The 13,717-nt window shown below is 43.3% G+C and overlaps 5 protein-coding genes across 5 annotated transcripts; 4 read left to right on the top strand and 1 right to left on the bottom strand.

The window, feature by feature from the left end:
• Positions 1–13: 13 nt before the first annotated feature.
• Positions 14–5,627, top strand: CSUI_007890 (uncharacterized protein; the record flags this gene model as incomplete). Its single annotated transcript, XM_068068033.1, has 1 exon — positions 14–5,627. The coding sequence occupies exon 1, from the start codon at positions 1,584–1,586 to the stop codon at positions 5,625–5,627; it is 4,044 nt and encodes a 1,347-aa protein (XP_067919995.1). The 5' UTR covers positions 14–1,583.
• Positions 5,628–5,828: 201 nt separating this feature from the next.
• On the bottom strand, positions 5,829–6,922 carry CSUI_007889 (uncharacterized protein). The gene is made up of 2 exons (XM_068068032.1): positions 6,603–6,922; positions 5,829–5,936 (listed from the first exon to the last, which is right to left on the bottom strand). The coding sequence occupies exon 1, from the start codon at positions 6,906–6,908 to the stop codon at positions 6,762–6,764; it is 147 nt and encodes a 48-aa protein (XP_067919994.1). The 5' UTR covers positions 6,909–6,922; the 3' UTR covers positions 5,829–5,936; positions 6,603–6,761.
• A 537-nt stretch (positions 6,923–7,459) lies between these two features.
• CSUI_007888 (uncharacterized protein) lies at positions 7,460–9,974 on the top strand (the record flags this gene model as incomplete). Its single annotated transcript, XM_068068031.1, has 4 exons — positions 7,460–7,883; positions 8,428–8,589; positions 9,072–9,167; positions 9,872–9,974. Coding segments are annotated over 3 exons (681 nt in total), but the record flags the coding sequence as incomplete, so codon positions are not given.
• A 144-nt stretch (positions 9,975–10,118) lies between these two features.
• On the top strand, positions 10,119–10,819 carry CSUI_007887 (uncharacterized protein). Its single transcript, XM_068068030.1, has one exon. It carries the CDS (start codon positions 10,484–10,486, stop codon positions 10,637–10,639), a length of 156 nt encoding a protein of 51 aa, XP_067919992.1. The 5' UTR covers positions 10,119–10,483; the 3' UTR covers positions 10,640–10,819.
• Positions 10,820–10,967: 148 nt separating this feature from the next.
• CSUI_007886 (uncharacterized protein) lies at positions 10,968–11,741 on the top strand. The gene has a single exon (XM_068068029.1). The coding sequence runs from the start codon at positions 11,346–11,348 to the stop codon at positions 11,667–11,669; it is 324 nt and encodes a 107-aa protein (XP_067919991.1). The 5' UTR covers positions 10,968–11,345; the 3' UTR covers positions 11,670–11,741.
• Positions 11,742–13,717: the final 1,976 nt, after the last annotated feature.

The following is a 13,717-nucleotide window of genomic DNA, read 5'->3' as shown; positions in this document are numbered from 1 at the left end:
GTTCTTCTGTGCCCCCTCTCTTCCCCCCGTCTTTTGTCTCTTCTTCGTTTCCTTCTTCTCTCTTTCTTCCTCTTTTCTCCCGTCGTCTTCTTTCTGAAGGAGCTCCCTTCACTTCGGTTCTCTTCTTTTCTCCTCGAAGCGAAAGAGGTCTTTCTCCAAAGAAAAGAGAAGAAAGGAGAGAGACAAGAACTTCTTCTTTCTCTCCAACTCGTCAGGGACTTTTGTAAAATGTTTGCGAAGAAGGAGAGAGATAAGGCTACGGAGGAGATTGCTCTTTAGGATATCTCCCTCTGTAGACCGAAGAGAGAAAGAGAAAGCCCTTCTAAAGCAGACTGATATAATCTTCTTCTTAACCAAAAAGAAAAAGGAACGCCTGTCTCTTTCTCTCGAAGTCGACTTCTCAAGATTCTCCCTTTCTTCTTGCTCTTCTCTTTCCAGAATGTCTCTACTGCAATAAAAAGTTCAAGAGGAGAGAGCCGCGGCCCATCTTTCTTCTTCTTCTTCTTTATCTTTCTCTTGTTCTCCTTACTTCTTTCCTTTTTCTCATCCGCGTTTGTCTGTAAAGAAATTTTCTCTCTTTCTTTCTTTCTGTCTTAGGAGTCATATCCCCCAGCTAAGTCTTCGTTCCGTTCTTCTCTTCATCTATAGAAATAGCCTCTTCCTACTCTTCCTTTCGCTCTTCTTATCCTCGCTACAGGAACGTCGTTATCTAAAGAAGAAAGAAAGTTGTCTTCGCGTGCAAAGAAGAGAATGCAGAGGAGGAATAGCAGGAGTAGTGGTAGTAATAGGACTATTCGATTACTCTCCTCGTTGTCGTTCTTGTCATCCTCCTCCTTCTTCTCCTTTTTCTTATTCTTTTCTTATTCTTCTCGAGGTGCATTTGACCCACGGGAAGTTTACCTATCTCTCTCAACGCCCATCTTCAATCGACATATCTATCTATATATCTACCTCTCTCTCTCTATCTTCAATCTATCTATCTTCAATCTCTCTATTTCTCGCTAATCCTTTTTATCCATCTATGTTTATGTAGCTCTCTATCTATCTTCAGTCTCTTTGTCCTTATTCTATCTATCTTTATGTATCTCTCTATCCATCGTTAATTAATTTATGTATGTCTGTTCGTCTTGCCTCTTTCTTTCAAGAATTTCTTTCTTCCTTTCCTCTCTTTCTTCTCTTTCGCCACTTTTTCTCCAATATTTTCTTTGTCTTTTCTCCAGAATGGAGTAAAACATATGGGACCCCTAAAGAGATAAGCTAAAAGAAAGAGAAAAGAAAGAAGCATTCTTTTGATACCATCTAAGGATGGGTATCGATTGCGAAAGAAAAAGAAAAGTGAAGAAAAGGCAAGAGTGTTGAGGTGTATAGACACCTCATGGTTCGCCTTTTCTTCGAGTGGGTTGTTTACAAGAGAGTCAGAAACTTCTAGATTCTTTTTTTCTCCTTCTTTCTCTCTTTTCATTCTTCGCCTCTTCTGCTTCTTCTTAACCCCCAGTTGTTTTGCCGCTCTTCTTCTTCTTCGAAGTGTGCCGGAGTCACTGAGAAAAAGAAAGAAAGAAAGAAAGAAGAAGAAGAAAGAGGAGATGGAACAAGAAGAAGAAGAAGAAAGAGAAGAAGAAGATTTAAGGTATTTGAACAAGATGATGCCGTTGAGAAGGGAGATAGGAGAACCGGAGAGAAGTTTTCGTAGGAGAAAGAAAGTAAGGAGAGGGCAAAGAGAAAGAAGTAAAGTCTTTTCTTCTCCAAGAAAAGAGCTCTTTTCTCTTCTTTCTTCCTCTATTTTTCACTCTGAGGAGAAGAGAATTTCCTCTTCTCTGTCATCTACTTCTTCTTCGTCGTCTTTCTCTCATTCTCTTTCTCTACCACCCTCTCCTTCTCTTTTCTCTCCTTGTTCTTCTTCCTCTTCTTCGTCTACTTCTCTCCCTTCTTCTCTCTGTCCGTTCTCTCCTTCTCCTTCTTTGCGAGCTTCTCTCTCTTCTTCTTTTTCTCCTCCCTTCTTTTGTCAAGGTGTCTCTCGTCCTTTTCTTGAAGAAGAGGAAAGAGAAGAGGTTCGTCCACATCCCCAGGAATCCTCTTCTTGTCTTTGTCGACTTCTTTCTTCTTCTTTTGAAAGGTCTCTCCACTTTTCTTCTACTTGGGTCATATCTTCGAAGATACCTTTTAACTTAAAACAAATCAGAGATGCGCACTCCCGAGGTGTATGTACACCTCGCCGATTTTCTTCATCTTCAGCCTCCTCCTCCTCATCTTGTGGAGGAGAGCAAGAAAAAGATCAAGTTAAAAGAAGAGGAGAAGAAGAGGAACAAGGACAACACAGTTCTTCTCTTCTAAATTCTTCTTCTCTCTCTTTCTCTCCTTCGTCTTCTTCTTTTCTTCCTCGTCATCAGTCTCTATCCGTAAGCCTAGAGGAGGGACAAGGAGGAGTGGCTTTTTCCTCTTCTTCTTTCCTTTCTTCTTCCTCTTCATCTCCCTCTCTCACCCTCGTATGTCCTTTCTCTCTCTCTTTACGCAGGACAAATGATTCGTCTTCACTGTCTTCTTCATCTCTTTCTTTACTTAAACCATCTAGGTCTTCTTTGACGTTTTCTTTCTTAGTTATGTCTCCTTCTTCTCGCTCTTCTGCATTGTTGATCTTTTTCTCTCCTCCTAGCTCTTCTCCGCCTTTCCTCCTCTTCTCTCCTCCTCACGCCCCGACCGAACCAAACGCCTCCGCACTAAAACAAGAAAAGGAAAAAAGAGAAAAAGAAAAAGAAGAAGAAAGAAGAAGAAGAAAAGAAGAAGACAGAGGAGACGAAGAAGAAGAAGGAGAGCAGACATTGTTGAAGATTTCGCGGTTTGGGTCTCTGGCCTCTCAGGTTCCCTTCTTTTCTTTTTCTTCTTGTGAGGGAGGTCGCTCTATCCTTCCTCTTCTTTTTCCTTCTTTTGCGTATTCTTCTTCTGTAGACAGAGAAAGACAAGTGGAGAAACAGAAAAGTTGCTTGCATGACGATCGTAATGATCTCTCTATGATAGAAGAAGAAAAAGAAAAGATGACGAAGCCAGAAGGGAAGGAGAGCTTGTCTTCTTCTTTTCTTTGTTCCTCCGTCAGCTCTGTCTTCTCATCTTTAAGAGAAAGTATCTATCATATCCTCTCCAGTAAATTTCTTCAGTCGTTCTCCCTACAGGAGAGAGAAAGAAGAAAAGAACCGGCAAGACGGGAGAAGAAGAGAATCTATCTTAAAGACGAAGAAGAGAAGAAGAAAGAGAGAGAAGAAGAAAAGAGAGAAGAAGAGAAAGATCTCGAAGGGAAGGAAAGTCCAATGAGAAGAAGAGATCGCAGTCTTTCCTCCTCCTCTTCTTCTTTTCTTTTGAAGAGAGAAAGATCTTTTCTTCTCTCAAAACGTCGTCGGCGGTTTTTCTTCTTTTCTTCTTCTTGTTCTTTCCTGTCTTTAGCTCTCTTTTTGTCCGTGCTCTTCTTCTCTTTCTTGTCTACACGGACTGCTTGGAGAAGAGAGAAATGCGATGAAGAGGAAGGAAAGATAGGAGAGAAGTTGGAGCAGCACGTGGGGAGGCGGGCTGGGGTGTGGCAGGGACAGAGCGATGGCTCTTCTTTCTTCTATCTAGAGAAAGGAGAAGAAAGAAAAGAAAGAGAAGAAGAAGAAAGAAACTATTTCCTCATGAAGAATGTCTTTCTTCTTGTTAACGCGGACGAAGAAAGAAGTGGCAGAAGAATCGAGGGTGCTGCGGCCTTGTCGTCTCTCTCTTCTTTTTCTTCTGTCCTTAGTGAGAGAGGAGGAGATGAAGAGGAGGAGGAAAAGAAGAAGAAGATAGAAGAGAGTCCTGGAGATAGGGCGCAGAAGAGAAGACTGTTTTCTCTGTTTGGCTCGAAAGATAAGAAGAATGAAGAGGAGAAGGAGAAGAAGAAACAAGAAGAAAAGAAGACTGAAGAAGGACAGAAGAAAGAAGATGCAGAAGAAACTAAGAAGAAGAAAGAAGAAGATGAGGAAGAGGAAAAGAAGAAGAAGGAAGAAGAGGAGAGGAAGAAAGAAGAGGAGGAGAACAAGAAGAAAGAAGAGCAGAAAAAGAAGAAAGACGAGGAGGAGGGAAAGAAGAAAGAAGAAGGAGAAGAATCGAAGAAAGGAGACGATGGCGACAAGAGTAAGAAAGAAGACAAAGGAGAAAAGAGTGAGAAAGAAGAGAAAGAAAAAGAAGAAGAAAAGAGCAAGAAGGAAGAAGAAAAGAAGAAGAGAGCTGATCCAGAAAGTGAGAAGGAGAGGAGTCAGCAAGAAAGCGCGAGAGAAGAACGAGAAGAAGAAAAAGAAAGAAAGAAGGTTGGAGAAAAGGAATCTGTATCGTCTTCCTCTTCTTCAGCGGGCGATCAAAGCGAGAAGAAAGAGAAAGAACAAGACCAAGTGAAGACCGAGCCTTCCTCTCCTTCTCCTCAATCCTCTTCAGGAAAAGAAGAAGAAAAGGGTGGTAATAAGAAGAATGAGAAGAAAGAAGAAGAGGAGAATCTCCCTAGGGAAAATGAAGATGAAAAGTCTTCTAGCGGCTCGGAGAAGAAAGGGAAGGAGGAGAAGGTAGAGAAAGAAGAGGAAGCTAACAAAGGAGAGAAGAAAGATGAAGATGATGAGAAGAAGAAGAAGAACGAAGGAGAAAAAGAAGAAAGAAACTCCTCGCCTTCTTCTTCCTCATCCACAGGCGGCGTCGATGCATCGCAGACGGGGAAGAAGGAAGGAGCAGAACAGCAAGGAGAGAACAAGAAGGAGGAGGAGAAGAAGAAGAAAGAAGGAGAAGAAGAAGACGGAAATCTTTCTTCTTCTTCTTCTTCAGCAACCACTCCGCCAGCCGTCTCGATTGTGCCGGCTGTCCTCCACCAAGGAAATGAGAAGGATGGAACTCCCGTAACCTTTTTAGCTATTCCTCTCGAAGCCCTCGCTCCCAATTCTTCCTCTTCTTCTTCCCTCGTCACTTTACCTTCCTCCGCCGTAGTAGGTGTACATACAAACCCTTCTTCAGATCATGATGCTTCGTCTTCTCCATCGAGCTCTTCTTCATCTTCTTCGTTTCTCTCTCCTTCTTCAACAAGAGGAGAAGAAGACGCCTCCTCGCTTAAAGGACAGGACCACAAAGAAGGAGACAAGAAAGAAGCGCAAGCGACTGAAGAAAAGAAAGGAGGGATCACTCAAGGGTTTGCTCTTGATCCACATGACAAGAAAGAAGAACGAGAAGATAAGAAAGAAAGAGGAGATAAAGAAGATGGAAAAGAACGGCTCGTAGATGGGAAAGAAGAAGAGAAGAAACAAGTCACTACTCCCGTCCAAGAGAAAGATCTAGGGAGAAAGACAGTCCATGTGGCTTTGCCGTTCCCCTTAAGTTCAGGTAGTCATGAGAGTAGTACAGGAGCTACTCTGGGTCGCCTCATCGAACTCTCATCCTTGCGTGGTGACTCTTATGCGATTCCTAGCTTTCTTTTTCACGAAAAGACATCTTCTTCTTCTTCTTCTTTTCAAGACACGGATTCTTCTCTCGCTTCTCCTAAGAAGCAACTACAGGAACACAAGGGAGGAGCTCTTCATCTTCCGTCACAGTCCACTTCTTCGTCTTCTTCTTCTCTTCTTCNNCTACATAGACATATTCATACATAGATAGAAAGATTTATACATATACATATTCATACATAGATAGATAGATTTATACATATACATATTCACACATAAATACATAGCTACATATGCAATATGCATAGAGACATAGATATACATATGGAGCAAGTTGTCTTGCCGTTGAATGCCTGAGAAGACTCTCATCAGATGAGAGAAGAAAGAAAGAAAGGAAAGAAAGAAAGAGTGAGAAAGTCAGAAAGAGACACCTTTTGTCCCGAGAGGCTACCTGGAAAGGACTTCTTCCAGGGAGGTAATCGAGAGAGGGGTGAGACAGGAAAAGATTCGCACGATCTGAGAGAGAAGAAAAAGAGTGAAGAGAAAAGCAGCAAAAGAAGACAAATGAAGAAGAAAAAGAAAAGCCGAGGAGAAAGAAAAGAAGCAAACTCTAGAAAAGACACTTCTTCTTTCATTGAATTCTCAAAATCGCCAGGCGACAGAACGACAGAGCGAGAGCGAGAAAAGAAGAGAAACAAATGAATAGAGATAGATGAATTGAAGATTGATAGACAGAGTGATAGACAGACAGAGAAAGAGATAGATCCAAGATAGATGGATAGATTATACATAGATACATAGATAGATACACATTCAGCGTCAAAAGATCTGTATTTTCGCTTCTGCAAATAGATAACTTACATGAGCTAATGATAAGAGGAGGAAACAGGAAGGAAAACATATATATATATACATAAGGAAGACATATATGTATATACATAGATGTAAGTATATATATGCGTATATGGGTAAGTGTGCATGTATACAGATAGACATTATGTGGGTATGCGTCTATAGCGTCTAGTGTAGCTCGTAGTAAAAGAGAAAGAAAAAGAGAGAAACAAAGGAGGAGAGAAAGAGCAACTGAAAGAGAGAAACAGAGAAAGGAAAACGAAAGAGAGAGAGAAGAGAAAGAGAAAGAGGGGAAAAGAGAGAGAAAGAGGGAGAAAGAGAGAGACTTACTTGCCCATAGAAAAGAACATCCGAAGAGTTGATCGTACTGAACTCTATTCGGCACAGGTGTCTCCTGAATCCTCGAAATAGCTACTCCCGCATCTCGCTCTGACTGACACACTACGTAACACGTGTCTCCTTGCACTCCATCCTTGCGAAAGCGGAATACTATGTCTCGATGATCCTTAAAAAGAAGAAGCGAAAGAAAAGGAAAGAAATAAAAAGCGTAGAAACGCACATGTGAGAGATGGGGGTGTCACGAAGAAAGAGCAAAAGACGCGAAACACACAGACAGAAGACGACAAAAATCCACATCTATCTATCTTCAATCTATCTAACTTTAATCTATGTATTTGTGAATGTCTCTCTATGTGTTTGCTTTTTTAGAGAGAAGAAGATCTAGATATGCATGTAGACACGGTGATGCGTTGCAGTCTTTTGTCTTCTGTAAAGAAAGTTTGAATGAAAGCTTTTCACTCCCTAGACAGAAAAGAAGAAGAAGAAGAAATCTCCTATTATAATTTCTTCTCTTCTCTGATATACGCACAGCACCTTTCTATCTTCATTCTATCTATCTATTTATGTATCTATCAAGGTCCTTACGTCTTCTCTGCTTTTAGATAGAAAAGGCTTGTCTTGTTTCTTCTTCTTCTTTAAGGTAGAAGCATAGATAGACAGTCGGATACATCCGTCACTTTTATCTATTAATTGATCTACCCACTTATGTTCCTCTCATGCTGTGCACAGATACCTCTCTATTCGTCGCTCTGTGTCTCTCCATCTATTTCTTTGCCTGTCTCTCTCTATCTATCTATCTCCATCTATCCTTCCTTGTCCCTGTCTACCTCCCGATCTACGGCTCTTCAGGCTTTCGATGTAATTTTATCTGTGTGTTGATCTATATCGATCTTCTTCTGTCTCTTGACGTATCTATTTCTCCTCATCTCTGTCTCTCTATATATATCTTTCTTGTCTCTGCTGTTTCTCTTTCGATCTCTTCTCTTTCTTTCTTCTTCTTTTTCTCTCAGGGGCTTAGGCTTATCAGAGGGGAGTTTATCACGTCCCTTCATGAAGAATTTCGGTGCCATTATTTGGCTAGCTGGATTCTGTACGGTTGTCTCATTCTGCTGGGTGGGGTGTCTCATGTTCTTTGGCGGTGTCTTAAAGCTATCTATGTGTCTAACTGTACGACAAGCCTTTGCTTTTGGCGCTCTCATCTCGAGCACAGATCCTGTCTCTGTCCTCTCCCTCTTCAAAGAACTCCACGCAAAAAAAACCATACATGTCCTCGTAAGCTGAGAAAGAAAGAAAGAAAAAGAAAGAAAGAAAGAGATATGAAAGACTAGGTGGGGAATAGAAGGAGAGATGTAGTATGGATGGGTAACGTGTGTATGTTTGTAGGGCGTCTCTGTGTGGTTGTGTACAAGCAACTAGATAGGAAGTGGATTTCCCATGCTAGCTAGCTAGCTAGCTACGTGTCTTTATTTACCTGTGTGTCTATCTATCTGTCTGTCTAACAGCCACTCTGGGTGTCTGTTTGTCTCATGAGAAGAATGCGCTGAAGAATCTCTTTGCTTTCCACTTATCGGCAGGTCCTTTATGCAAGACGTCAAACAGACCTCAGGTATCGGACAGAATTTATATATCTCCTCATCTCCATGCATGCATGCGGTTCTTTTCTTTCTATCGATCTTTCTTTCTTCTTTCCTGCGTCCATATCATCATAAATATCTGTTGTTCATGAAGGGTGATTTCTTTTCGAAAAAGACATGAAAGAAAATTGCGTCGCATTGACTTCTTCTTCTTCTCTTATTCTTTCCTTTCTGTTTCGTAGGTGTTTGGAGAGAGTTTACTGAACGATGCTATCTCGATTGTGTTGTATCGAACCATCGTCAGTCACGAGACAGCGAGCGTAGGATCGGCGATTCTCTCCTTCTTTCTCACTTTCTTCATATCTCTTACCATCGGGCTAGCTATCGGTCTCCTCTGCGCTCTCGTAAGTCTTTTCATTCCTCTTCTTGCTTCTCTTGCCCTTCATTTCTCTTTCTGCAAAGGCAAGTAAGAAAGAGAGAAAGATGAAGGAGAAGAAGAAGACGAAGAAGAAGAAGATTTCTGTTAGGTTATAGAATTACTTCTTCTTCTTTAGCGAGAGAGTCGATCAGACAGATGGAGAGAGAAACTGCTTTCTCGAGACAAAAGCACTCTCTCTCATCTCGCATCTACTAAAGACTGGCGGGAGGTCATTCTGATCTAAACAAATGCGTACATACAAATACATGTAGACATGTAGATATGTATATACATGTTGTATGTATCTTTTATGTATGTATGGTATATATACGTGTATGCGTCTCGGGTTGTTTTTAATAGTACAGGTTGTCATGGGAGGACCTCTCTCTTTCTCTTTCTTGCATTTATGCTTGCATGCATGCAAATGCATGCGTTGAGTTGACCCATGTGCGGTGTATGTACACCCAGATTTACAGGTATATGGATCTTCATATGGAAGAGAATCAGATTCTCGAATCGGCGCTGCTTCTTCTCTTTCCCTGGATGTCTTACCTCATTGCTGATGTAAGTGAAAAATAAAACAAAGGAAAAGAAGAAAAGAAGAAAAAGAAAGAAGAGAAATGAGAGATTCCTTTTTCTTGGTGTAGTCAGTCTAATCGGAGGGACAAGAAGATTAGATGTGATGGTACTGTCTGTATGGTGATCTCGAGTGTGACTGTTTCTTGTCTAGTTCGTTAGCTAGCTAGCTAGCTAGCTAGGTCCTCTTCATCAGAAAGAAAGAAAGAAAGGTGTCATGATCGGAGATGATTGTTTATCTGTCTTTTGTTTTGTTTCTTCGTGTTTCTTGCTGAGAGGATATCCACTAGAAGAAGAAGAAGAAAAGGATAGGATGAATGAGTGTTCACCTATATTTTCATCTCCCCTACGAACGCATGCATTACCTCCTATACATATAGATATATATATATATGTATCTGTATATACCTAAGATAGACATGCATGTATACATCTGTCTCTTTCTCGGGTTGTGTATATTTGCCCTTGTTCTTTCCTGGTAGTTCTTCTGTCGATTTTTTTCCTTTCTTTCTTTTCTTCTTTTCTTCATGAGTTGTGTCTGTGGTCTCCTGTGAGAGAAGAGACAATCGATCTCTCACTATCAGAGAGCTTTCATACCCTCTCTCTTCCTACACAGGCATACATCAAAATTCTTCTTATCCCTCATTCACCTCATTTCTTCTTCTTTTGTCTCTCTCTGTGTGGCTCTGTAGGGTTTGGGTTATTCAGGGATTGTCGCCATTTGTTTCTGCGGGGTGTCTGTAGGCAAATACGCCATGCCTAATCTCTCTCTGTCAGCTCAAGCCACTTCAAGAAGTAAGCACATCCTCTCTATCTCCATCAGTCCTCGTACAATGCAGTGCCTCTCCATTCTCTCTCCATATGAGGAAAGCCATAAAAATAGATTAGATAGATAGATAGATTAAAGATAGATAGATCAAAGATAGATAGATAGATAGATATCTGTGAATGTTTGTATGTAGGGGCTCACTGAATTCACCGTGGTGAGTAAGGCTTGATATAGGAGGTGTGTAGCAGCAATAAGAAGTAACAGGCGAGAGAATGTCTAGAAAGTGATAGACGTTCACACCTCGCTGGTTCTGCAGAAATCAGTCCCCCCTCATCCATGACTCATGGTCTGTGTTATCTATACCTATATATAGAACTATAGATCTACATTATCACAAAGAACTCAATCGTTGTCGATGTGTTCCTGAAGCCTTTGGCATTGGTTGTTTTAGGTGTATTGTTCTTCTTCCTCCGAGAGATCACGGCATCATCTCTTCACAAGAAGACTTCACTCCGGTAGTAAAGGCTGGATGTGAATGCATTCTCAGTCGGCCCTATGTATACGCTTCTCTACTACGTTATATTGTGACGTTTACTTTCACGTCCAATCAACCAAATGTGTGTGCTCCCACCGGCGTCTACATTTCTTGTATTCTATCTATTCGCTTATCGTCTTCTCGCCTAGTCTTTAACTTTCTTTTTGAGTTCTTTTCAGCCATTTCTTCTTTCACTCTATCTCGAGTCCTACGTGTTTCTGTGTCTACCTCTCTCTCTTTGTATCTGTATCTAGATAGATAAGTATTTGTGTCTCTCTTTAGTTTTTTCACATAGTACACTCTGTATGAAGTCTTTGTTCTGCTCTTATTCCTTCCCTCATGACTTTCGAAGTCACAGCCAGATAGCTAGTATAATGCAGTGAAGGAAGAGATAACAGTGACTTGGTTTACTGGAAAGGAGTGGGTGGCTGATTATCTATTTTTCATGTTGCTCTCTTCCCTTATTTGTTCTCTCTTTTTTTCTGTACAGTTCGAGAGATGCCAAAGCGAAGTTTATTCGAGATCTTCTTCATCAGAACGACCTCATCGATGATGCTCCACCATTAGCACCGTCACATGGAGTAACCTGTCTCTCCTAGACAACACTAGATCTCGAAACTCCGTATGCTGTTTTGCTTTTTCTATTCTTAATCCAGTGGACGAAAACATCCAGGTGATTCTGTAGAAACTCGTGAGCCCGGTCATGAACTTCGTACCCAGTGCCAAACGTCGGGGCGGGGGGCGGGCGGGCCGCCTCCGGTATGACGCATGTTTAGGTGGAAGATGAATCTCGAAGGTGATGAGGAAGAATCTGCTGATGGTGTCGTCATGCATACGATAACATAATGGATACAACAAGTGGATGAATGCTCCTTGCGCTTTTCCTTCAATACCACGACGAATATGTTTTCGCCTGCAAGAGGAATCAGCAAATCACGATGACTTACGAACTGTGCTCAGGATGCTACGACAAAATAAACAGGGATTGATCCGGTTAACGAGTGATGAAAAACTGAATACATCTATCGTACGAGAGATTTTCTCTAGACTACCGTCTAATGGCTGGGGGATGGTCCAGCAATCCTACAAAAGAAATGAAGTTTGCTTACCGGGCGGCTTAGAGAACGTTGAGGCAGGAACCCGTCATGCTCAAGACCGCCTACTAAAAAGGAGCCTTCTTAGGTAACAATGGATAAATTGTCCAAGAATCTACACACATGGAAGAAATTCACTGGTCCTTGAAGGCTCTTGATACCGGCAGCGCCCTGAGCCGGCGGGCAGGGGGAGCCATGACACCCTTCGATTAACCGACTGAAAGAACTTCGGCCGCCCCGCCGGTTATGCTTACCGTAGTAATGCGGTATATAGAGAGCGCAGTGGTCCCAGGTTCAACACAACACAATAACGCTGGGGACTGTGGTCATGAGGGTGTACCGGCCAGCGCTTCCATCATGTCCGAGAAACTTCTCCAGAAAGATATCGGGGGGGCACAGACAAGCAGAAAAAGGCTTGTGACATGGTCTGCTGCAGCGATGTTCCGCTGAGAATCAAAGGCAATGAGCTTCTGGCGCTCTCTGGCACCCCTATATTCTGACGGGTGTGCTGATCACATTAGGAAGGTGTCATGATAGGTGAGAGCCGTGCGAAGATCAGTCCAGAAGGGGCGTACGCCGCAGGGTAGTCGATGAGTGCGAGACCTCCCCTGGAAACTACGGCGGGGGGACGGCACAGAGGGGATTGCGCGACCCAGAAGGCGCGTAATATGCTCATAACCAACCGACATATTTGTCCCACATGGAGCTCAGACACCGCTAGAGCTTGGTGTGTCATCAGTTCAGCACGCTGAACGGAGCAGAATCGTGCCGACTTCGCTCTAAAGCTGCCGGTTCGACCAAGCAGACAAAAAGGACATCGCATGAAAAAAAAAACACGAAACTATTCGGCTCAGCAGCTGAATTGAGGGTCGAGACGCTCGTCTTCTTTGTTGACCGTACGCGCTGGCAAGAGTTAGCCCTTCTACGCCGCATGTAGCCACACCTCCGAGGTCAGGTGTTATTCTCGAAGCCTCTCTAAGCACCTTCGCTTGTTCATGGTTGAATGAAGATAATGGTACTTTTAGAACCCCGGCGCCTCCACAACGGACTGGTACTCCTTTGTTTGACAGAGAGTACACTCCCGGAGGTGTCCGGCATAACAAGACTGATTCTGGGCCGAAGAAGTCACCGAGCTCTTGACCATTCAGCCTTCCACTGTTTTTTCGGTTCACTGGCTGGGAGGGTAAGCACCAAACACGCAGACTCGCCTTTCCAACCTAAGCTACCATCCTTATTCTCACCAGTCCCGATCTTCTTACGTGGGGTGTATGTCAGCCCATTCCAGTGTCCCGGCAACCCGAGCAACACATGTGCGTGGGTTTGGCAAAGACTTGGATCGCAACGGGAGGCACATACAAAAACACGCCGTACTTGAATTTGGTCAGGCGTGCGCTCCAGCAGTGTGTGAGGGGCCAAGCCTGTCCTGCGGTTTCTTGCCTACAGTTCGCGGGCTCGATGCCCTGCGGTCAAGATAAGGTAATGACAGCCTCTCAAAGAAATATCTTACTTCAAGCCAAGAGCGCTAGCTGAACTCTGTATCCTTTTGCCATAGGTATTGTGGGGAGGAAGCGAGTAGAGCGCGGCGCTCGCTCGTGGGAGAGTGGGAAGAACTGCCAGAATGCCTGGAGCAAGCTGAGGCGCCGCTCGAACACAGTCTTCGGCCAATTCTGTTGTCCTTGATCTCTTCCGAGAATGCTCGTGCTCGTGTCAGCACTGCGACAGTTGACTTTGCACTGGCGAGCAATCGCAGTGGACGTGTTTCCTGGTAACTGTAGCACACCCACTTCATTGAGTCGGTCTCCAGCGCGGTTTCTGCTTATCTGATATGCGTTTTCCGCAGTATCACAGCTTTCCTTGCTGAAGCACTAAGGCAATTCCTGTTGAGATTGTCTCACCTCGTGCCGGAGGTTGTCACGGGCGGGGAAAGACCACTCGCTTTGTAGCAATTCGCCAGTGCATTCTGTGTATTTTCGGGAGGCCGTTTAGATTATGCAGCTCGTTCTACACATTCGCTGCCTCGGGCTGCTCGGCCTCCTGGTCGTTCATGTCGGGGTGAAAGCGACTTCTGTTTCTGCGAGCAAGGTCCGTGCTCCTTCACGAATAGTGAGTCGCGATGCCGCTTCACGCGGACACGTCAAAG

The sequence above is a fragment of the Cystoisospora suis genome (assembly GCF_002600585.1).
Source record: "Cystoisospora suis strain Wien I chromosome Unknown contig_4258, whole genome shotgun sequence".
Taxonomy (NCBI): domain Eukaryota; phylum Apicomplexa; class Conoidasida; order Eucoccidiorida; family Sarcocystidae; genus Cystoisospora; species Cystoisospora suis.
The sequence above is the reverse complement of the archived record's forward strand: the minus strand, read 5'-3'. Positions and strand labels throughout refer to the sequence as shown.

What these genes read in the sequence shown, in the direction of transcription:
- CSUI_007889 (XM_068068032.1), bottom strand. Translation starts at nt 6,908, where the DNA reads ATGTGGATTTTTGTCGTCTTCTGTCTGTGTGTTTCGCGTCTTTTGCTC.
- CSUI_007887 (XM_068068030.1), top strand. Translation starts at nt 10,484, where the DNA reads ATGCATTCTCAGTCGGCCCTATGTATACGCTTCTCTACTACGTTATAT.
- CSUI_007886 (XM_068068029.1), top strand. Translation starts at nt 11,346, where the DNA reads ATGAATGCTCCTTGCGCTTTTCCTTCAATACCACGACGAATATGTTTT.